Source organism: Hippoglossus hippoglossus, chromosome 17 (genome assembly GCF_009819705.1).
Source record: "Hippoglossus hippoglossus isolate fHipHip1 chromosome 17, fHipHip1.pri, whole genome shotgun sequence".
Classification (NCBI taxonomy): domain Eukaryota; kingdom Metazoa; phylum Chordata; class Actinopteri; order Pleuronectiformes; family Pleuronectidae; genus Hippoglossus; species Hippoglossus hippoglossus.
Window position 1 is genome coordinate 23,599,501 of NC_047167.1, and position 24,706 is coordinate 23,624,206.

At 45.8% G+C, this 24,706-nt stretch overlaps 1 protein-coding gene across 3 annotated transcripts in view; it reads left to right on the forward strand.

The window, feature by feature from the left end:
• efr3a (EFR3 homolog A (S. cerevisiae)) overlaps nt 1-24,250 on the forward strand; it is a 62,477-nt gene extending 38,227 nt beyond the window's left edge. For 2 of the 3 annotated variants that reach the window (XM_034614199.1, XM_034614200.1), the window contains 17 exons: nt 2,708-2,848; nt 7,914-7,992; nt 8,135-8,270; nt 10,001-10,168; nt 10,262-10,376; nt 12,593-12,644; nt 13,861-14,033; nt 14,212-14,287; nt 15,684-15,845; nt 17,257-17,388; nt 17,676-17,743; nt 18,720-18,847; nt 22,187-22,272; nt 23,015-23,063; nt 23,421-23,524; nt 23,607-23,656; nt 24,060-24,165. In XM_034614199.1, the coding sequence (XP_034470090.1) occupies nt 2,708-2,848; nt 7,914-7,992; nt 8,135-8,270; nt 10,001-10,168; nt 10,262-10,376; nt 12,593-12,644; nt 13,861-14,033; nt 14,212-14,287; nt 15,684-15,845; nt 17,257-17,388; nt 17,676-17,743; nt 18,720-18,847; nt 22,187-22,272; nt 23,015-23,063; nt 23,421-23,524; nt 23,607-23,656; nt 24,060-24,165 (1,825 nt within the window). Of the gene's footprint in view, nt 1-2,707; nt 2,849-7,913; nt 7,993-8,134; nt 8,271-10,000; nt 10,169-10,261; nt 10,377-12,592; nt 12,645-13,860; nt 14,034-14,211; nt 14,288-15,683; nt 15,846-17,256; nt 17,389-17,675; nt 17,744-18,719; nt 18,848-22,186; nt 22,273-23,014; nt 23,064-23,420; nt 23,525-23,606; nt 23,657-24,059 lie in introns of all 3 variants that reach the window. The other variant, XM_034614198.1, reaches the window with a different exon arrangement.
• Nucleotides 24,251-24,706: the final 456 nt, after the last annotated feature.

Genomic DNA, 24,706 nt, shown 5'->3' on the forward strand with positions numbered 1-24,706 from the left:
CTCGGTTTAAAGTCCCATGGATCAGCATCAGGTTGAAATGATCTCTTAAAGTGAATCGAGCGCCCCCCCCACCTGCCAAAGATGGATCCCTGATGAGCAGAGAGAAGTTGATTTGATGATCCTGAGCATCATTCCACGTGGACTCACTGAAAAGGTCTGGGAGAAAAACGAGCCCAGTCATCGGGAGTTCAAACTGCAGGGTAGTCATCATGATCTGTAATCATGCAGCGCACATCACATTGTCATCTGGCCTGGTTCACACGGCTGCAATCACACACAGCTACACGCAATCACAGCCGCACTCTCCTCTGGTGAAGCCACCTTTCTCCGTCGCGTCGGCCTCGACCACCGGATGTTTACACCTTAACAAGCGTTTAACTCCGCTCACCTGGCGGAGCGGGTCGTCTGCCGTGGGTTCAACTCCGACCTGCGGCCCTTTGTCTCCCCCTCCCCCCCCCCCCCCCCCCCCCCCCCTTTTGCTCTTCATCAATACAAGAACAACATTAGATCAAAACTGCACACACGGTTCACTTTCACGAAAATACGTATTAATACGATATAGACGTGTACTTGGATATCTTTTTATTTATTTGTTTTCCGAGTTCCGTGTACCATTTGCTAACATGGAGGAGGCAGGGTGTATGATCTATACTGCAGCCAGCCACCAGGGGGTGATCAAGATGCTTTGGCTTCACTTTTAGGAGCCGTCTCTAAATGTAGTGACAATGATGCCTCTGATTAAAAAAAAAACAATTCTACTGATATTAAGTGATTCATAATGAACATCGATACCAACAAAAGGGAAAATGTTAAGTTTAAATAAAAATGTGTTATTAAAATTATATTTAAAATGTAGTTTTTTTCATGATTTGTGGAAAAGTAAGTGGTTTTATTAAGAGAGAACCTACATTATATATTAATATTGAATGGACCATTTCTTATTATAACAAACAGTTTGCCCAGTAATAACAAACCATTCTAGTTCTGACATATACATCATCCTCACTGCCCCCCCCCCCCCCATCTGTGAAACACTGTGTAACTTTATTTTAAAAGTCCTAAACTTATGAGCGTTATTCATTTTTCCACTGCAGCCAAACATTGAAAGCCAATGAGGCATTTTATTTATAGCTGCACCGTTATTGTATTCAACAAACTTGTAATTGCACTCTGCATCGTTTCCTGTGGCCGAACACAACGTGTGGTTATGATCCAAACGGGTCTCGCTGCTCAGCACCAGCTTGAACATTCAGCTGCCAATCATCTGGAAACATATCCAGCTTTTACAAAGTTTTCTCTGGACGATTCATTCAACAGCACCAACCCACCGTCTATTACTGGAGAGATTTTCATTTTTATCTCGTTTTGCTGCCTCGAACAAGCAACAAGCATTTAATTTCCTCTGGCCTGTGTGGGCCGACAGTAATTGCAGTTTCCCTCCTGAGACCCGGCTGCCAACAGTCCATCTACGTGCTGGCTTATTGCTGATTTACAATTGCATTATTTTTATCAATACAGCATAACAGGAGGCGGCCCTGGTCTCAAGCCAGGCCTGTGGATTCTCGGCAGCTGTGCAGAAGATGACAAACGTGAACACAATAAGTTTTGTGTTGGATGTTGAGCTGTAGGATCGACAGGGCGGCAGTGGAGTACAAAAATGGAAAAACGAATTGAGAGCACAGATAGTTTGTTCAAATGCTTAAAGAAAGCTCCTGTTCACATTTCATCACAAGCCATCTCTTGTGTTCTGGTGGATCATGAAGCATCCTGGTCATTTAAAGGCGTTGAAGTGTCCGTCTCAGTTAATGTTCAGTGTACTAACAAATGTCAAGTTGATTTCTCACACAAATAACTACGATATTTTCTCAACTAGAACCTTCTTAATGACAACTCAAACCTTTGACAACCCCTAGAACTTCCTGAAGGACTTCAAGAACCTTCCAATCAACCACTAAAGCTTTCTGAACAATCCAGGGAAGCTTCTCACTTCCCACTAGAGCCTTGTAAAGGAAGTGAGAACCTTCCCATCAACCACAAAAACACCTTGAACGATCCAAAGAACCGTCCCAATTACCACTAGAACCCCAAACTCCTAGAACCTTCCCATCAACTACTCAAAAACCATGAAGGATCCTAAGAACCTCTTCAAGAACCGGTAGAACCTGTAAATTAATAACTTTTCTATCATTGTTGGGCTGATCTTCTCTGTGATGATTAGACATTTAGAACATTTCGTACGTAGTTTTTTTACAGTGTCTCCTGATGTAGACAGATTGACGCCACACACACACACACACACACACACACACACACACACACACACACACACACACACACACACACACACACACACACACACACACCTATCTGACTGAGGCTGGTCGATACTCTTTCATTTGATTTCTCCCTTTTTGCAGCTGCTCTGATTGATTTCTCTTCAGCCTCTGCTCCGTCTTTAGTTCCTCATTCTTCATCCTCTCCACATCCTGGAGGTTTATCTTTGTCATTTCACTCTGCACTCTCTCTCACACGTGTCTTTTGTGTGTGATATGATGAATTGATTGTTGAAGCTTCTTCAGTAATTTCAATTTTGAACATTTTGTTGACGGAGGTTGTTTTCAGATTAGCTGTCTTCACTGCTGCTGTTCAGGAAGTGCTTCCCACTCCTGTACTTCCTATACTGAACTCTCCTCCTCTCCTCCTGCAGGGCGGGGCAGCCCGGCACACCATCGGGGGGGGGTCAGGATGGCGAGGAGAACCCGGCGTCGCTGGCGGAGAGCTGCTTCAGAGAGCTGCTGGGCAGGGCGGCCTATGGCAACATGAACAACGCTGTCCGGCCCGTCTTAGTGTGAGTACGAAGTAATGAAAAGTAAAACAACAAGAACATGTTCTTTACTCTGCAGCGATTGTTGTTCATCCTGGAAAAGCAAGAGCAGGCTTCAATATGCAACGTTTATGTTATTTGTTTTTTAAAAGGCTAAACAGGTCCATTCATTTAGTTTCTTCTGGTGGGAGAGGCAGCTGATCAGGATGTTCCAGACGTCCCTCTCCCCGTCAAATGTGAGGAGCAACTGGCTCTGACATTCAGAACCTCCAGAGCATTTCAGGAACATTTCACGTGCACACTGGAAGAGTGTGTACGTGGATGTTTGTGTGCGTTTAGGGACAATTTCAGGACTCATCCTCTTACAAGTCCTTCATTTATTTTCTGGCACACACACACACACACACACACACACACACACACACACACACACACACACACACACACACACACACACACACACACACACACACCTCTTCCTCACCGCAGACTCCCAGCACACACAGGAAATTAAATGAGCTCTGTTATCACGCGGGCGGCTGTCGTGTGAACGCAGCGCACCATCGCCACCCGGTGACCACGTCTCCCCCCTGGGAATTAAATATCCCCGTCACGGCTCTTATAGGCCGCGCTGCCTCGCCACTCGGCACGGTTCACATAAATTGGACAATTACGGAGCAAACGGCCGAGGCCCGCTGGGATGTTCCCCTGTCCCAGTGTGTTTCCGCTCGGCTGAGCCGCTCTGTTGCAGCCTTGTCTTTGGCTCCTTCATCCTCCGCAGCTTCAGCAGGAAAAGCTCATTTACATGTTTAAACGACTCTTCCTCTCTTCAGCAGTTTTCAGTCTTGCCAGCAGGTCGGCTCCAGGGATTGTGATGTCACTGGGTCAGTCAGTGTTCTGGTGTGACAGAATGAAGCGTCATGAATCTGAATAACAATAATGATCACTGAGCTGATTTCAGACATGAACTCAGTGAAATGTTGTCTGGACATGTTAGTGTTGGTGAAGCAGCAGCAGCAGGTTGTCGGGTCCCGACTCGTTCAAACAGGAACATGTGGGGAACATCCAGGCGAGGGGCGGAGCCTGTAGAGCAGCAGGGGCGGAGCCTGTAGAGCAGCAGGGGCGGAGCCTGTAGAGCAGCAGGGGGCCGGACATGACGTATAAACTCTGCTGTGGAAAGATCAGTGTTGTTGTTTACAGCTCATCCACACCGGCGTCGGCCCTCATCACCAAAAGATCTGGAACCTCCTCGTGTTTCCAAGTGGACGTCTTCGTCTTCTACGTGTACGGCTCCTCTTCTTCATCCTGAGATGTTTGTGTTCTTCCAGTTTCACGTCCATCACGTGTTAGAAACCTCATCAACACGTCCACTCGCTCACTGGGAAGCTTCCACACATTGTCCTGCTGTGTCCTCACATGGACTCACTCTGACATGTTACTAGGAGGCTGCAGGAGAAGGGCCAGAGACACTGACTGGGACAATCTTCAAGGTTATTTAAGTTTGTGTAATTGAACTTTTCTCTCTCTGCACTTTGTGTCCCTCTGCTGTGACACACGTTGGGTAAATTGTCGGTCTGCTGTGGCTCAGACCTTCAGGCGCCGGACTATTGATTGTTTGCAGGAGCTGAAGCTTATGGTGCCGTTTCCGCTCGATGTGAATCCTGTTTGCTGAGCGATGTGATGTACGTACAGCACCTTGTTTCTGACAGAAAGGTACCAATCGGATTTAAACCAATTTAAACAGACCTCAGTGGGAAAACAGACAGATTTGTCCTGACTGGAGATTTAGTTTTGAAATCTATTACTGGAGCTGCTGTTTTCTATTCCTGTGTATTTGTTCGGTTAGATTTTGATATTTGCTTCTGTGCAGCTGAAAATATATTTATATCCAATTTGTCCCAAATTAACATGACGGTAAATGATCACACACTTTCTGTATTTGTACAAAAATGCCACTTAACGTTAAGTGAAAATCCAAAGGTTCACATTCGCTCTCTTGGTTTTAACAGATGTATCCTGAGTCCGTCTGTTCCTCTCAGTAATATCACCAGAATTCACTTGGACAATGATTAGAATACGGTGGTCAAAGGTGAAGGTCACGGTCTTATTATGAGAAAACACGCCTCATTGACTTCCTTTAAATTCTTGAGTACATGTATCATATGAGTCTGGACTTGACATCACAGTGTTGGTTGTAGTTTAACAACATAGTTTAACATGACAGTATCACGCTGCTGCGAGCCTCTTAATGCTGCTATTAACAATTAATGACATGATATTACTGTGACTGCTCGACGTCTGTCTCCTCCTCAAGAGGGAAGCTGCTTTAATCATTGTTCCCTCTCCTCCAACACTCATCTCCTCGGAGCCTCGTCAGTTTGTTTCAAGCTCAACTTCCCTATTTTCTCTTTTCTTTAAAACGGCCGTTCACTGAGGCCACGGCTCATCAGGTAGCGTCAGCCGAGCTCCCGTCCTAGATACAAAATATATATACAATGACTTAAACATGTCGACACACTAACATGTGGTGCGTAGAAGTCCAGCACATAATATTCTTCCACTTCACACCATTTGTTCTCGTGCATGTATTAAAGAATAACTCCAGGATTTATTCACCAAATTTTCCTTTATTTCCAAGTCAGCGATCGGGACAAAGTAAAAGTGTTTTTGTCACGAACAATAACAGGAAGTCTTTGACAACATTATAACAGAAATAAACCCTTTTTGGAAAAGAGTAAGATCTTGTTTTTAACCAGAAACAACCAGCATCTAGTTGTTTTCATCTTGTGGTGCACCGCTGCAGTAAATGGACTCAACCTCTTCCATCGCTGAAAGTCGCACAATAACACAAACCAACAAATTGATGGAAGTAGCAGTGAACCAGCAACTCCTTTGTTCTGTGAGGTAAAATCATTCCTTTTGTAAATGGAGTCTGGTGGCTTTGAAAACAGCGATCGAAAGGCTGATTCTGGTTTAATAAAAAGCATCTTCCTCTTTACCGGGTAAACTGTTTTTAATATTTTCTGGTAAAATAAGGTGCAGGGTATAAATCTAAGAGAGCGCAGTGGGTCTGCATTGCTTCCTTTAGAACTGTTGACAGGAAACCTCCAACTGCATCAGAACCAGTTATTTATTCATAGCTGCCGATTGGCTGTCAGATATTTCCAGAGGCGAGAAGAAGGCGTCCGTGTGATGATATCGCTCATTGTCTGATTTGTTGTCTTCCAGTTGTTTTATGTCGTAGCAGTCGTCTTCTTTCCTCGTCCTCTCCTCCGTCTGCTCCCGTCTTTCCGTCCCTCTCGTCTGTCTTTGCGAGCGGAGTTTATTAAAGTGTCTCCGTCTGTGTCACTCTGTCGCTGCCGATCAATCTTTTCCACTGTAACACAATCGATCACCAGGCACAGGAAACGTTAAAGAAACACAACACAACTGTAAAATCTTCTAGTTAACGCAGGTCATGAGTTCTACTTTAACTTGTTGACTAATGTGGTGAAGATTAGTTGTACTCATAAAATTTAATTCAACTAAAACAGTGCACTTTGGTTTGTTTCTAGCGTCTTCAATCAGAAACCCAGTACAACATAAACTTCAGTGTTTTGTCATCTTAACATTTATACCTGAGACATTTCATGTGCAGTGACTTCACCAGTTCTTTCTTTTTTAACCTCATGAGGTGAGAGCGCTGTGCACATGTGAAAACGCCACAGCAGCGTAACAGGGCCGAGCGGTTTCATCAGTGCAGTCCACAGATCAAAGACGTCTCTAGTACACCTGAGGATTGTGGGTAGTGTAGTTCGTTTCCTTGACTTAAACGACAAAACACATATCATACGACTTGTAGCTTCTACAGGAGAATACGACATTGTTTCCACAATCTCTTAGCTTGAGGTCAGTCTACCTTGGATGGTCAAAAATACTATGGTTGATTAAAATGTGTTGTCCACACCCGACAGGATGCGTTGAAAAGGTGTGAGCGTTCAGATCTGAACACCCGACAACAGCAGCACAGGACCGAACGTTTTCCTTTAACGTCTTTAATTTCTCTCTGGGTTAAACAGTCGTGGAGCTTCGTGTCTGTCCCTGTTTCTGAGTTTCCTCCTGCAAAGCCCCTGCAGCGAGGGGGAGGCGGGGGAGGAGAGCGTCTTCCATCTATAAATAGCAGGGATTGGGGTTAACAGGGGGGGGGTTTGGGGGTTTGGTTTGACGTCATTTTGGTGAAACCAGCTCCCAATCCTCCTTATCACCGTCCTCTGCTTTCCCCCTTTTCATTTTAATGTGTCGCTCCTTTTCTCCTCTCCTCCCTCTGACTCCATCCATCTCCTTTTCTCTTCCTCTTTCTCTGACACTAATTTCGTGTTTGCATCGATCTCAGCAGACTGTTTAAAATGGCTGCTCTTTGCCGGGGCTGGTTCGTGGGTGTAAAGTTTTTCGAGACGAGGTTTATTCATTTCCCTACCCGGCGGAAGTGGAGGTGGATTTTATCTGTTGGGAACGAAGGAGGGAACAGATCACGGCACCAAGAATTCAAGAACATGCCAAATATACATCCATGTTAATTTTGTAAATTATGGTCCATTTAAAGTCAAATACACCGTAAAGCACCGTGTTCTGATGGTAAAGATGCAGAGCCACTGATCAACCTGTGGTGGAGCTGAACCACAGCGTTCTGCAGTCGTCACCTGACGCCCTCTGTTCTGTGTGAGACCTGGAAACTGGAGTTACAGGTACAAACCTCCTCTGACAAACCCAGGATCAGCCGCAGCCTGTTTTACGCCCTTGAAAATCCTCCTCTCTCTGCTCTTACGTTCTCTTCTCCTGAAGTGGGAAACGATCCCGCTGCCTCTCCAAGCAGCTGGAGGAGCTTTTGATCTCGTGAGTCACTGTGGACGAGAACATCCGATCAGGGGGTCCCGCACTCATGAGCCCCCGACATCCAAGGAGCCAGACGTTCGACTCTCGTTATCCTCAGAGGCAACACACTATTTCACAATTAGTGATGATGATCAAATACGTGTCTGTTGACATCCGGCGACTCGTGAACATATGAATGTCTCTGTGTTGTTAAAACCTGAATATTCCTTGTTTTCAGTCACCTGGATAACCACAACCTGTGGGACCCCAACGAGTTTGCAGTTTCCTGCTTCAGAATCATCATGTACTCCATCCAGGTACAGTGCTCACAGAAGATCTCCTTTTATTTCACCACTTCAGTTTCAAACACCTCCTCGTTCCGATCTCACCGGGTCGGTCATCGCCGGGGCTGTTCCGCCGTATTTAACGTTTACGTGTGTCTTTGTGTGGCTCCTCCAGGCGCAGCACTCCCACCACGTCATCCATCAGGTGCTGAACCACCTGGACGCTCACAAAAAGACGACGCCACGGGTCAGAGCCGGCATCGTGCAGGTCCTGCTGGAGACGGTGGCCATCGCTGCCAAAGGCTCCGTGGGTGAGTGAAAGTGTCAGAGCGGCGGCTCAGGAGGTGGACGAGGAAATGACGTCGCTCCTTAACTTAATAAAAACAAAACAGGCAGCAAAACAATTAATCATTTATGAAGCAAAACTGAGAAATGGTCCTCGGATGTTGGCTTTCGCTTCTTTTCCCGGTTTAATATCATCGTAGGTTTAAATATTCTATTTAGTTTTTTTGGGAGGACGCAGACTTTATTATGACACAACGTTAAAATAATATTTCAAAATGCAGCTGCAAAGTATAAGTTTCACAACACTGGAGAAAGTGTCTCACAATGTGAACAAAGCGTTAACACAAACACCTGCAGAGGAAGATTCACACGATGAAAAACACAAGCTACTCTCACAAGAATGACTCTTTTATTCACCCTGTGAAAAACAAACCTGATGAAACTCAACGTCTAATGAAACTTTTATATCTCAGCCTCTGAAATATCAGCTTCAGTTTCCGAGAAATAAAGTTTGCATCAAGTTGTGTTCAGATATGGTTTTAATTGGATAATCTGCCATTTGAGGAAACTATATTTTCTTGAGTTTATTGAATCAGATTTTTATTTGTACTTATTTCCAACAGCCTGTGTGATTCACTGCCTTCGCCGGGGCAAACAAACGTCTTTCTTTTTGAACAGGAATGACTCCAGAGTCCAAAAGAAGTGATTTCACCTTTGAAAGTGAAAACACGACTCCTCCCAATCTGTGGCTCGGTACAGTATGACGATGTGTTTAGATTCAAGCTGAATATTCAGTAGAGAACAGTTTGTGCAGACACACACCGACCAGGTGGACGCTCGGCATTAACCAGGAACACAGCGTGTTCTATTTTAATGTCAGAAATATTAAAAACCTGGTAATAAAATCAAGAAATAAATGATAAAATGTTGTTTTCCTTCAAAGCCTTTGTGAAAGATACTTCATGTAAATAATGTGAAGCACGAGGAGCTTTGGTTAAAGAAGGAAAATGTACATTTTGATTTGGACACGAGATGCGTTGTGTTGGAAGGTGTGTGTTTGATATTTACTTTGCATCATTCACATCCGTGATGAAGCAGCTGAGCAGACAAACCAGAGCCGACCACATCGTACAGGAGTTTTCACCCAGTTCGCAGTGTCACGAGAGTAGTGAGTCTGAACATGTTGGATTCAGATCAGTTGTGATGTTGTATCTGAGTGTTGATGTTGTAGAGTAGCACTGTGATGTTGTGTAGTTGTAGAAGTCCTCATGTCACAATGTGAAGGAATCAACACAGGAAACGGACGAGCCAGTTTACTTTCCGATGGAACAAGACTGAAGTGGTTTTAGATTTACATTTTTAAATCTCCGCCATGGAGGTTATGTTTTGTTGAAGTTCGGCAGGATTAATAAAAAACTGCTCAACTGATTTCCAGTCTTGCGGACGGGTTGTGGGAGACAGGGAACAAGACATTTACCTTTTGGAGCAGATCCGGATAAACGGGAAGATCCAGGAATCCTTGTTTTTAGTTTGTCTATCATTTAGCAGGATTAGGCAAAAACCACTGGACGGATTTACACGGAACTTGGTGAAAGGATGCAGTATTGGGAGGAGTTACATTTTTGTGTGGATCCAATTTTCTGTTCAGTTTCTTTAACATTGTGAGATTTCGTTCAACATTTCTGTTGATTTCTCAGATGAAAAACACCCGCCATGTTTAGAGGACTGATATCTGTGTGTGTGTGTGTGACTGCAGGTCCCACGGTGCTGGAGGTGTTCAACACTCTGCTCAAACACCTGCGGATGAGCGTGGACTTCGAGCTGGGCGAGAGCTCGAGGAGGAACTCCAGCATCAGCGTCTCGTCCGGCCGCGGCAAAGAGAGCGAGGAGCGAATCGTCCAGAACGCCATCATCCAGACCATCGGTGCAGCAGACTTTTCTTGTTAAAGGATCGGTCCAGCTCTACACTGTGTTTTAACTCGAGTGCTGACTCGTCACTCGTCTCTCCTCCTCGCAGGCTTCTTCGGTGGGAACCTTCCAGATTACCAGCGAGCTGAGGTCATGATGTTCATCATGGGCAAAGTGCCGGTGTACGGAACCCCCTGCCACACCCTGGACACCGTCAAGATTGGGTGAGTCCACACGTTTGTTAGCCACAGATGCCGGCTCCTCGTCCCCTGTGAATAAAGATGGGCGACACGACGGCTCCCAGATGTGAAGCCAAAACATCTGGATGGCCGACATGTGAATGCATCTCTGTGAGGACAAGTGTTGATATGATGTAGGGACATAAACCTTCAGACCAAAATGAATGAGACACATCAGAGTCTTTTATATCAACACTGACCTGATCATTGAAGTGTTCACGTGGTTAATGATGACGCTGTCGGCTGAGATGATCACACACACACACACACACACACACACACACACACACACACACACACACACACACACACACACACACACACACACACACTCTCCTCTTCTCATCCAGTGAATTGTGTCTCAATCTGTCCTCACTTCACCTCCTGGACGCCCCGCGGTGAATCCAGATCTCCGTCCTAAAAAAAGGAAAGAAAAGAAAAACAAGCTAATCCCTCAGACCTCAGGGGTTCAGGAGCAGATAATCCTGAATCAAACGAAGCACTGTCCTCCTCCTCTTCTCCCTCCTCCTCTTCTCCCTCCTCTTCTCCTTCCTCTTCTCCTTCCTCTTCTCCTCCTCCTCTCCCTCCTCCTGTCCCTCCTCCTCTTCTCCCTCCTCTTCTCCTTCCTCTTCTCCCTCCTCCTCTTCTCCCTCCTCATCTCCCTCCTCCTCTTCTCCTTCCTCTTCTCCCTCCTCCTCTTCTCCCTCCTCTTCTCCCTCCTCCTCTTCTCCTTCCTCTTCTCCTTCCTCTTCTCCATCCTCCTGTCCCTCCTCTTCTCCTTCCTCTTCTCCCTCCTCTTCTCCCTCCTCCTCTTCTCCCTCCTCCTCTTCTCCTTCCTCTTCTCCATCCTCCTGTCCCTCCTCTTCTCCCTCCTCTTCTCCCTCCTCCTCTTCTCCTTCCTCCTCTTCTCCTTCCTCTTCTCCATCCTCCTGTCCCTCCTCTTCTCCCTCCTCTTCTCCCTCCTCCTGTCCCTCCTCTTCTCCTTCCTCTTCTCCCTCCTCTTCTCCCTCCTCCTCTTCTCCCTCCTCCTCTTCTCCTTCCTCTTCTCCATCCTCCTGTCCCTCCTCTTCTCCCTCCTCTTCTCCCTCCTCCTCTTCTCCCTCCTCCTCTTCTCCTTCCTCTTCTCCCTCCTCCTGTCCCTCCTCCTCTTCTCCCTCCTCTTCTCCTTCCTCTTCTCCCTCCTCCTCTTCTCCCTCCTCATCTCCCTCCTCCTCTTCTCCTTCCTCTTCTCCCTCCTCCTCTTCTCCCTCCTCTTCTCCCTCCTCCTCTTCTCCTTCCTCTTCTCCATCCTCCTGTCCCTCCTCTTCTCCTTCCTCTTCTCCTTCCTCTTCTCCATCCTCCTGTCCCTCCTCTTCTCCTTCCTCTTCTCCCTCCTCTTCTCCCTCCTCCTCTTCTCCTTCCTCTTCTCCATCCTCCTGTCCCTCCTCTTCTCCCTCCTCTTCTCCCTCCTCCTCTTCTCCTTCCTCCTCTTCTCCTTCCTCTTCTCCATCCTCCTGTCCCTCCTCTTCTCCCTCCTCTTCTCCCTCCTCCTCTTCTCCCTCCTCCTCTTCTCCTTCCTCTTCTCCCTCCTCATCTCCCTCCTCTTCTCCTTCCTTTTCTCCATCCTCCTGTCCCTCCTCTTCTCCTTCCTCTTCTCCCTCCTCCTCTTCTCCCTCCTCCTCTTCTCCTTCCTCCTCTTCTCCTTCCTCCTCTTCTCCTTCCTCCTCTTCTCCTGTCTCTTCTCCATCCTCCTCCTCTCTTCTGTCTCCTCTTCAGGTCATGTGTCTCTGCAGCTTGTCAGCTGTGGGTGTGTTTGTTTTATGTCTCTGAGTGTCCCGTACGGGTGGTAACTTGAACAAGGTTCCTGCCCTCGACGGCTCTATAACCACTCAGGCTTCCTGTCCATTTGCTTAAAGGACAAACTGCGACTCCTCCATGGAGCAGGAGTCCAGCAGCTCTCTGGTGAATATGGAGGCAAAATCAAGTATTGAATTAAATAACAGCAAAAGTAACCAAAACCAGGGGGTCATCTGTCGTCACTCCACCCGGCCTTGTGTAGGTTGGCGACGTCTCCCATGTGCACAGAAGCAGCGAGAGCGCGAGGAGCAGAGCTGAAGCACAAGCAGAGTTTCTAAGTGCGAGAGCCGGGCTTCGAGCTGAAGCGTGACACTAGCCTCAGGATGCAGAGAGGGGAAGTGACTCACTGTGTTTCTCGTCTCCAGGCACCAGGGCACCAAGAGGATCCAGGCCATGCTGCTCAGCTCCCTCATCATGGTGAGTCCTTCTGTAAATACTGTCAATCAAACCTTTCCTTCTGAGGAGGAAGACAAGTTTTTAATTTTCCTGATTGTTGCAGCAAATAAACCAAAGAATTTGACAAACCCAACTACACACTAACCCAGGTTTCTTTAACAACAATACAAATAATAATGATAATAATGATAAACTTTATTTATTCAGCGCTTTTTAAAGCAGGAAAGAAACGGAGGAAAAGAGAAATCTTGTCATTTATCAAGACAACAGTAAATAATAAAACTAGCATCATTTCATTAACAAAGTAGAAAATATAATGAGCCAATCAACTGCTGCTGTGTGTAATGAAATCTTATTTGACTTGTTTACAATCATGTCAAACACTGTTTGACTTCCTGTTCGTCTCAATTATTGTTTTCAATATGTTTTTCGTCGTCAACACTTGAAGGCGTCATGAAGACGTCTCCTCCTCTTTAATTATCTGCTTCAGTAAGAAACTGAGGCGACGAGGCGCAGGTGGCACTCAGACACGTGCACGGGTGTCAATGCCACACACACGCATGCGCTTGTTTTCCTGCAGCATCCCTGTGCGCTGCAGAGTTTCGTGCACGCTCACACTGCGACTTATTACGGCGTCCTCCTGTCCTCCCCTCGGCTCGCTCCCCTCCTCGCCACCACCTGGCTTCTTAGTGCAGCTGGAGGAAAGGTGAAAGGTCAAAGTATTTATATTGTCATGCAGCTGAAGATAGGGCCGTGTGCGTGCGTGCGTGCGTGCGTGCGTGCGTGCGTGCGTGCGTGCGTGCGTGCAGTCTCTCGGGGGTAAAACCCAGATGTGTGAGGACAGTCGTGGTGGAGGCTGAAGCTGAATCACTCGCTGGTTCAGTCTCTTTGTCTCGGAGGTGTGAACACAACTAGAGAGAGGGAACCTTTGTGTTTGTACCTCATGTATTAGGTGGAATACACTGGAGATGAATTCGCCACCTTCCTCTTTTAAAAGCACTCAACCCCCCCCCCCCCCCCCCCCCCCCCCCCCCACAGCTGTTCACACTGGTCATAAATCCTCGTCTCAGACTCACGTACCGTAAAGGTCAACGTTGGGACAGTTTCAGCTGCTTGTGAACGTAACCTTTCAGCTCTGTTGATGCCGTGTTCCCAGCGCCGCCGCCTGTGAATTAATCACACCACGCTATGATCGGTTGGCTCACCCCCCCTCTCCCCCTGTCTCCCTCCGCCTCAGGTGACCTCGGGCTTCAAGTCCAAGTCCATGGCGGCTGCTTTGCCTCCCCCCTTCCTCGAGCCGCTCTTCTCCATCTCCCTGATGGAGGACAGCGAGCTGAGGCAGCTGGTGCTCGAGATCCTGCACAACATCATCGATCGCCATGACAACCGGGCCAAGCTACGCGGCATCAGGTACAAAGTTCCCCCATCGTACTGTCAGGGCTTCAGAACAGTGTCAACTATAAGCACAATGGATTTGAGAAAGAAGTGAGAAAGTGTCCGTGGCTGCGATGCTGGTTTTGAACTAATAATAATAATAACTCTGGTTTTGAATATGTGGTGTAGATCTGATTTTGTGTCTCTGTTTCAGAATCATTCCTAATGTTGCAGCCTTGAAGATTAAAAGAGAAAAGATTTCCAAGCAGGACGTGGCCTTCATGAAGAAGGTAGAGAATCCTGTTCCCTCTTCTGCAGCTTCTACACTCGTCTCACAAATGAAACGTCGCTCATTCACTTTGCAGAACTGTCAATCGAGTCGTGTTAATGTGAGAGAGGAGGCGGGGTCAGCGTTAAAGTAACACGAGGTAACTGTTACTGAGCAACAGCGCCCCCTAAAAATACAAAGATGAGACACTGCAACTCATGCTTGTGTTAATGAAACGATTAAAAAACGATATTTCAATCCATGAGATTCTCATCTGAGGTCTGGGAGCGTGTTGACCCTGACAGCAGAAGCCCGGTCACTGTCAGCACGTGGCATTTCCAAAAAGAGCTCAAGAGTTTAAGTTGTTCACCTGTGGATCACACTTGAGCTGTGACCTTCACCCGCATGTCTCGCACCCGACAGAACAACCACTGGGCTGAAAATGTCACTGGATGTTTCCTCCCTTCACTTTACCAACATCATCACCAGCGCTCAGAGCACCGGCTCTTCTCTGCTGCCAGGGCTCGTTACAGGTGATTCATTGTCTTCATCAGTGGTGAATGGACGTCACGGGCCTTGGTTATGAGATTCTGCTTTCACATTTATTTTATAAAGACCGACGCCTCAGACAAGGACGGTTTATTTTTAGACCGAATCAGAATGAATGTGATTTATTTTCTCAGTTTCACGGCACTGCTGCCTTTTCAGTTACGTGTCTGTTCTGAACCTCTGTTTGAACTCAGAGGGTTTGTTCGACCTGTGGTGACGCTGGTTCCACATTTTCTTTCTCAAACTGAAGAAGTGACCTTCAGTAACTGAGCCACAGCAAATAAAGAGCCGCTGCTGGACTCGGTGCTCAGAACCTGAACCTGAACCCGGAGAATCAGTCGTCGAGATCCACAACGTTGCTACAGAGCACCGGTCACCTGTTAATTCCTATTGAACAGATCACGTGTCCAAATTGCACCAAATTCAACACTGAACTTTACTGGACCCTGAACAACACACATGACAAGTGTGAAGCTGATCAGACGAACGAAGAGGGAAGAACACAGTCAGACGAACACGCTCGCCAGTGATCATTTAACAAGAAGCAGATTAACACGACGAGTTTATGACTTTAGTTTTTTACAATTCTGGCTTTATTCTTGTAAAGTTACGACTTTATTCTTGTAAATACTGACGTTATTCTCAGATTCATTTCCCTTGCAATTGGCCCAAATACGTTTTTCCTGGTTCCATTACGGTGTGGAAATATTTTGACCTTTACAAATCAAGACTTGATCGTGTCGGAGCAAAAATAAAATCGAATAATCGACTCGTGGATCTGAAGAATCGTATCTTTCTCGTTGGTTTCCTCCCTCTCTATCTGTCCTCTCTTAAATGTGTCCTCCTCTTCCTTCCTCTCTGATGTCCAGCACGGCCAGCAGCTCTACCGTCACATCTACCTGGGCTGCAAGGAAGAGGACAACGTGCAGAAAAACTTTGAGCTGCTCTTCACCACCCTGGCCATTCTGACCATTGAGCTGGCCAACGAGGAGGTGGTCATCGACCTCATCCGCCTCGCCATCGCTCTGCAGGTGAGGCTGATTCAGTTTGTGCTCTTTTATCGATGAGAAGCTTTTAAAGTTTGCAGTGCTGTTGTCAGAATCATTAAAACATCAACGAACCTAAAAACCCAAGCTTTGGGCGATGCAGGTCTTTGAAAGCAAAGAAAACACAGTTAGATATCAGGTGTAAATGTTGTTCGTCTTCACGGTGCTTAAATCTCAAGTATCATGAGACGATGGCGTAGTCCTGGTGTCAGGTGACGCACTCCTGTCGTCGCCAGCAGCCGAGTCCTTAACGTCATTAGAGAGGAGGACGCCCAATAGAAGAGGTGTGAAGAAGAGGCCGCAACACACCTACTGGACCACAGCTGTTTGTGTGTCACCCTGAGATTCTTATCGTCCAAGGGTTGGACACACAAAACAAACACACTCACACATGGAGATACTTGTGTAGCTTGTTTATCGGCACTGGGATCTTCTTCAACCCTTTGGAGTCTTACAAGTTCCAGAAAGCGACAGATGTTGTTATGTGAACACACACACACACACACACACACACACACACACACACACACACACACACACACACACACACACACACACAACACAGTACACACACATCATTTCACTGGCATCACAATATTTGTCTTAATCCGTGCGCAGGGTTTCCAGGGTTGCAGGGAGATTTCCTCTGGATCCTCCGAGGTTGCGGGGGGGGGGGGGGGACTCTCCGTCATTTGATTGTGTTTTCACACTTTCAGTACAAAGGTCGTTGCCAGGGTAACGACCCCGGGGTGACACAGTGAGCTTGTAGGGCTGAATATGAAGCGCTGCATGTGTGTAATGTGTGTCTGTGGTAGATTGCTCATTAGAATCATGTTCAGGCACTTTTATGGTCTTTCAGTTTATTTAACTAAGAACTAATTTAACTAATCACTTAAAGGCTCCCGGTCCAAAATATTCCATTTAAAGTTATTTATGTAAAAACAAAAGAAGCACAAAAACAGTGGTACAGTAAATGAAATAATTTAACTCAAGCTTCATTTTAGTTTTGACAATAGAAAACATTTTCTCACTTGATAAGATGAAATGAGACTTAAATGTTCCTGAGAATAAAATCATTTATTCATGTTTAACAGTTTGTTGAACGTACACGGGAATTAATCTTTTCACTGAATTGTAGTTTCTGCAAAGACTAAATACAAACTTTTACCGTTTACTAAGATCAAATGTCCTGTCCCGTTATAAAGGTTGATGTTAATACTGTTTTACAATAAGTACAAATACAAAAGAGTCATAAATAAATAAAATGTTCTTCTCATGCGCCCTGAACCATTGGGCTGGACCATCTCCACTAATGAACAGTGTGAATAGCACAATTTAAAAAGCTTTTATTTGTGCATTAGAGGTTTTCTCATTATTGTCTCTGGTGTTTCTGCAGGACATGGTTCTGGCCAACGAGGAGAACATGCCAATGTTCATTCGCTGCGGCGTCATGGCGCTGGTGGCGGCGTATCTCAACTTCCTGAGCCAGATGATCGCCAACCCGCCGTTCTGTCAGCACGTCAGCAAGGTGGGACATCCGCTGGACCTGACATCATCGTCACAGCATTTCCACATAGTCCACGAAGTTCATGTCTGAAAACGTCTCTCGAGACAGTAACGTCCACATGTTGATGTTGTGACTCGTGAATACTCTTAATACTTCATTAACAGTTATTAATGAGTAACTTAGACATTAGGTTGTATTAATACACTGCTGATACACACAGCTGTTTGTGGCCGTTAAAGCTTGTTCTGTGGTTATTGTCGTTCTTTGTGTCGCTGCTGTTTCAAACTGACGTGATTCTTTGTGTCCAGGTCGTCGAGTTGAGGAACATGGACGCTCCGTACCTGCTCCCAGAGCACATCTTCAGAGACAAGTGTCTGTGAGTATACACCACGAGGGACTCCATCTGATTGGGTGACTTCAGGTTCAAGAATATTGGACTTTGCAACCATTACTACCTGAGAACCCCACAAACTGTGGCCATCAAAATAATTAAATGTTGATCATTGTTTCTTGCTGGTTTACAGTTAAAACCGTCAGAGAGGTATATACGTTATATTCTCCTCTCATGTATAAAAGCCGTTTGTTATTCTGTCAACTATGAAAAACTGCACAGACATTTCTGTTGTTTCTCCGACGTCTCAGCAAACCCCCGAGTCTCGTTTGTTCAACTTCCTCCCAACGTTCTCGAGTTGTGTTGTAGTTCTCGTGTTTCCCTGTGAAACACAAGTGCCTCTGATGGAGGGTTCTGCCTGAGGGGAGACTTCTACAGACTGAGTTCTTCAAATTAAGAGAAAAAGACTAAATAAGTCCTGTGACAACCTGTCGTCTTAAAGCCACAGGCGAGATGAAACTGTTCGGATCATTGTGCTCAACCCCACAGAATCCATTTTGAAAGGTGCTCACGTACAGATCATAAATCATCTTCAGAGAACGACCTTCGTCATCATCACCGGCTCAGCCCCGCTCGTCTGTGTGTAATGTTCTGTTCTCTTGTCCTGTGCGGTTTTTACATGAGTTTGAATGATTTACTGAGATAATTAGATTTTTTTCATACATGTCGACTGTTTCAGAGTCTGTTCAACAACCGACACAACTTTTCCAAAATAAAAGCTCAGTAATTCAGCTCAATATGAAGCTTTGCTAAAGACAGAGGTGGAAACGCAGGCAACCCTCGGTCTGAAGGAACATTTTAGTTCTGTGAAAAAGTTCCCTGGACTAAAAGTTCTGGACACATTTGGTCTCAGGGATTTACTGAACGAGGACCCGAGTGGTTTAGAGAGTCCAGATCTGAGCTCCTCACAAAGAGTGTGTGAAGAGGAAGTGAATCATGTTTTCGTCCCTCTCCTCCTCAGACTCCCTGAATCTCTGGACAAGGACGACAGACTCTTGTACTTCCAGGTGTCGGACATGGCCGAGTGTCTGGCAGGACCAGGGTACAACGCAGAGCGACTGTCCATCCCCTACGTTCCCCAGGTCACAGGTACGACCGGTCACACACCTTCACAGGCTCTAAACTCTAATCCAGGTTTCACCATCACATTCTAGTTCTGAGTTAAACAAAGATCTGAAGAAATAACCTGAAAACAACTTGTCCTCTTTTCTGAAAATCATTTCTCACCAGAATTTGAAAATATTTCATGATAGTTTAAATGAGTAGAACTTCTCATTGGCTCATTTTCTCTCAAACATTATGAATTTACTACAATATTTGAAGGATTTCACACCTGAAGTTTTGGCTTCACGTTTTAGGGACTAAAGAACTTTGTCTGTCATACGTACGTCCTGTGTGGGAGGAGTCTACCTGTACTTGACTCTGATTGGTTTGTAGACGGCGTGTGTCTGACAACTGCAGCTTCTTCTTCTTCTTCTTCTTCTTCTTCTACTGTTTAATTCTGTCTCTACTTCCTGTGATTGGTCCAAAAGTCCAAACTCTCCAACAAAGTGTTTTCCCTCTGGAACAGAACCAGGTTCAGTTTGATCCAGACCCAGAACTCCTCTTCTGCTCCGAGGAACCTTTCACACCTGAGGTTCAGCTTCAGTGTAAAAGTGCAGCCATAAGAAAACACTGGACCTTATGTTTGAATATTTCAGTAACTGTAAATGTTCTAAATCAAACAGGAACACGCAGAGTAAAGGATGTGTGCTACATTTTTATACATCTTCAAAAATATAATCAAGCATTTCAGAGTTTAAATTAAAGTCAGATTACAGGATTTAACACGGACGCTCTTGTGCTCTTGTACTTTTTTATTTCTTTTCAAACTGTCGGCGCTCCCTGTGAGATTCAGCCAAAAGGGCTTTGAAGGATTAACAGCTTACGGAGTTCAGCGAACAGGAAATGAACTTTAAAAAAACCTATTGTGTGATCAGCTTTATTACACTGAAGGTTGTCACCGTCAACGTCGATATTTCACATTGGAACAACATGGACCTCAAAAATAGTTTCTTCTCGACGAACAGTTAATCCTCAAGACTCAGTTTCATTATTTCAAAAATCTCTCTTTGAAATCCATCAACACTTACAGAGGTATTTCCTTCCCTGCGCGTAAGGGATGAATTAAGAGCATTAATATGGTAGAACATTAACTTTCATCGACTCAAGCGATGAACAGAAAACTGTCTGTTCACTGACTTCTTCTGTTTGTGCTTCTGCTTTCTTCCCCCGGCCGTGCTCCCGTCTGACTCAGTTCTCTACACAGTAGGAAAAATCCTCAACAGGTGCAAGCAGACGTCCAGAGGTAAACGTGTAGAGTAGGACGTGTAGAGTAGGACGTGTAGAGTAGGACGTCAGCTACCTGCTGTCGTCGGGCTCAGCTCTAAATCTGTTTCCTCTCATTGGCACCAGGAGCTAAAACCTGGCAAACCTTTATTTTGACGAGGATGAAACGTGCAGTTTATTCTCATTCTGCATTCCTTTAAAAACTGAATATAACATTTTTAAGTTTGCCACAAACCCTTTGAGACCAGTACAGAGTCACTGGTCTGTAGACCCGTGTGGCTGCAGAACTCCTGCTTCTTCTTTGTCCTGTGGGATTTGACCCGTAGAGATAAACGTCTTCGGGACCCGACAGACAAACACGTCCACAGCCTCGGTCGATTCAGCAGCTTCAGATAAATTGTTGTAGATTTGTAGTTTTTCTTGTAGTTTCCAGTGATGGTTCGTTTGTGTAGCTGCAGACATGATTTATTAAAAACAAGCGGTTTAAACCTTTTTTACTAATTATTTTGCCTGCGTTTCTTTTGGACATTTTCTGGTGAGTACATGAAACTATGTAGATTATGTGTATTGTAGTAGTTTGTGTTTGTTGTCATGCAAAGTGTTGATGTAAACATTTTCTTTTATATATATATATATATATATATATATATAAATGTCTGGGCAGGTTGTTTACACTGGAACCAGTTTAAAACAGTCTCCACATTTAAATTCACTAGGGCTGAGTTTCTATTTGGATCTGCACCAAATTACTCACAATCATCAGATTGGTCCCTAAACATGTCTGATGTTTGTCTGGAGAGTGTCTGAGAAGACTCTCCTCGGGTGTGGGACACGAGCCGGTCTCAGAACCAGACAGGACCGTAGAACTCCTGTCGTCTGGTCCCAGCTTCACCTGCTTTGTTCGGGGGCGTGTCAGTCACCACACCGAGCGGAGAGTCTCATAAATCCAGGTGTTTCTGGAGCTTCTGTGTTCTTTCCCTTTTACAAAACCTTTACAACACACCGGAGTAAACGCTCCATCGCGTGTTTCCTTTTGGATTCAGACTTCCTCTGTCGGCTCCTCGTCACATCAGCGCTCTTAAGATAAGAGACGCTTCTGGTTTAGTGTTTTAGATAATAGAGTGAGTCAGATGTAGGAGCTGTGTCTGGGTCTCTAACCTTTCTCCACAGATCCGTTTGCTCATTAAGGCCTGGAGTCTGGCAGCTGAGTCACACCTGGTCACTGTGACTCATGCAAACAACAGTTATGAAGTGCTGCTGTTTCTGTTTCTGAGTTCTCTCTGTTTTCACACCTCCGCTGCTCCTCCGACGCTCGTCAGACGACCTGAGCGCCACTGGTCCTCGGGTCCATCCTGTAGCTCCTGTCCTCCTTTCTTTTTCACTGGTGGTTGAATGCAGAACTTATTGTTCTACTTCATAAAACATGGATCTCTTATTTTTATTTTTCGCTATTTGTTAATATTTGCTCTTTTGCTAATTTTCAGTTAATGCTTTGTTTCTACTTATATATATTGTTGTTTTATGTCCGATGCACCAACCACACCAATTTCCTGTATGTGGAAATATACTTGGCCAATAAAAGAATTCAGATTCAGATTCTGAAATGCTCAGACGAGGGACCTGAGGAGTTTATTGTCCTGCAGGATCATATCATTTCGTTTCTTGTTACCAGAGCATCACAGCAGACTCTCTCAGCTGTTGTGTGGTGTTTCAGATTTATTGTTATCAAGTGCTCATGATGTAAAAATGAAAACGTGGGTGATGTGACGGCACCAACCCAAAAAACCTTCAGGCTGAAACTTATCGGAGAAAAAGAGAAACGTTTTCTTCACAGTTTAAAGAAACCAACACGATGAGGAGACAGAATCCCAGCAGCTGTTTGTTGTGGAGCAAGAGACTTTAGATAAAGACGGACGACATTGTGTCTCCTAAAGGGATTGTTGATCGCCCCCTGGTGGCAGAAACTGTGATGTTAGTTTTCAGCTCTGATGCTGCAGACGGATGAAGAAAGACGGGATTGTTCCTCCTGTGTGGTTTGGTTTAAACAGCTGCTGTGAGTCTGGGGTTGAACTGTCCCTGTGTCCCTGTGTCTCTCTGCAGATGAAGACCGTCTCTCCAGGAGGAAGAGTTTGGTGGACACAGTCTCCCTCCAAGTGGACATCATGTCCAACAGCCTTCCAGACAAGGTCAGTGTAGTTTTACTGCGGAGGAACGTCCTGCTCTTTCAAACTCACACAAGTTAAGTCCTGACGTGTTCCTGACGTGTTCCTGACGTGTTCCTGACGTGTTCCTGACGTGTTCCTGACGTGTTCCTCACACGTTCCTGACACGTTCCTGACATGTTCCTGACGTGTTCCTGACATGTTCCTGACATGTTCCTGACGTGTTCCTGACGTGTTCCTGACGTGTTCCTGACGTGTTCCTGACATGTTCCTGACATGTTCCTGACACGTTCCTGACGTGTTCCTGACACGTTCCTGACACGTTCCTGACACGTTCCTGACGTGTTCCTGACGTGTTCCTGACGTGTTCCTGACGTGTTCCTGACGTGTTCCTGACATGTTCCTGACACGTTCCTGACGTGTTCCTGACACGTTCCTGACACGTTCCTGACACGTTCCTGACGTGTTCCTGACATGTTCCTGACACGTTCCTGACACGTTCCTGACGTGTTCCTGACGTGTTCCTGACATGTTCCTGACATGTTCCTGACATGTTCCTGACATGTTCCTGACACGTTCTGGAGGTTCTGTCTGTGAGAACAAATGTCTGAGTCATTTTCTGGATCTTCTCCTGCAGCCTCCTAGTAAAAGTGTTGGTCTCTGCCTCGAGGACAGAAAACACTGACGTGCACACAAGGCTTTAAAACACCAGTATCGATCCGATGCTGTCATGTGATCATGTGTCTGTGTTCTTATCTCTCTGCAGTCTCAGCTGGCTGAGGAGATCACGTTCGAGACTCTGAAGAAGGCCATCGGTGAGAACACAGACAAGTTTGTTTTTCTAAAGATGTCAGGCCTCTCCTCACCGAAGTGTCTCCCTGGACACAAAAGACACGCGTGATGTCCCGAGTCAAGAATACGATAGAAACGTCTCTCACGGCTCGTATGTTATGTCCTGTGTTCCAGGAAGCTCTGTGATTGGACGCTGAATGAGTGTTTTACAGGAAGAGAACCGAGATTTAGATGTAAAATTACCAAGATGTTGATTTTATAACTTGACAGAAATGAAGCGTTACCACAGACACACAGGATTCAACCTGTGATTGAAGCTAAATGTCACATAGCCAGAGAAAGATGGAAGAAACGTGCCTGACACATAATCGTCTGTCCAGATACCACCGCTGTGGAGGAGCAGGAGCGGGAGAAGAGACGTCAGGTGATAGAGAAGTTCCAGAAAGCTCCGTTTGAGGAGATCGCCGCTCACTGCGAGTCCAAGGTAAAGAAAGTCCTCGGCATCAAACAGCTTTTTACTTTAGTGTGGTGACATCCCGCCCACTCTGGTTGGTTTATCTCCTCAGGCGAACTTGTTGCACGACCGGCTGGCTCAGATCTTCGAACTCACAATTCGGTAAGTTTGTAAAAACCCTTTAAACTCGTTCTTAATCTCAGTCCTATATTATCTGTGGAGTTTGGATTGTTCTCTTTGTTGTTGTTCATCTGAACTTTGATGTTTTCGTGCTATTTTCTATTTCTCTCGTCTATTAGTCTTCAATCTGTGTTTTTATTCATATTACTTTTAAAGCATTTGCCCAAATAACAGAATCTAAACATTACACGGTTCAGGGAACAATAAACCGACGGGGCTCTGTGCTGACCTGCTCGATTTGACGTGATAATAAAGAGTTATGATTCTGAACCTCTCCACTTGTATAGCTCGGTCAAATTCCACTTTAATGTAATCTTCATCACGTAAAAACCCGATTTGACATGTCCCTCCTCCTCCTCCTCCTCCTCCTCCTCCTCCTCCTCAGACCTCCTCCCAGCCCGTCCGGAGTGGTTTCCATCTCAGCGGGACACACCCAGCACCAGTCCGTCCCCGTGTACGAGATGAAGTTTCCAGACCTGTGTGTGTACTGAACATCAGCGACACACACACACACACGCGGCTCCACACGACAGCTGAAACGCACAATGCAAAATTATAAAATGCTGAAAAAGCAACGACCACAATCTGTCCTCCAGCTTCCTGTTCAGACCAGCAGGTGTCAGGAAAACCAACTGCAGCAAAACGACCATTTGGACTTTGAGGTAAAGAAACGTAAAACTCTTCTTCCTCCAAACCGGAACGTTCTGGTGAAGCCACCGAGCTCCCGAGCGCGACCCGCCGGCGCCACGCGCTTTGCTGCACTTTGTTTCCTGAAACTAAAAAACGACTTAATTCAACCAGAACAACAGCAGCTTTGAGATTCCAGCGACGCTGATGTGTCTGAGTCATTCACCTTCTCACCTTGTACATATGCTCCAGCCTCACATTCAGCTCTGTACGAACAGTCTTAGTCTCAGCAAGTGAAGCTGGTTTTCGCTGTGAAGCTTCTACTTCTTAACAACATCTGCTCTCGTGTCCGTCGGTAGACGTCGGTCACTAATGGGTAGAAATGCAGAATGTGTGCTTCGTCCT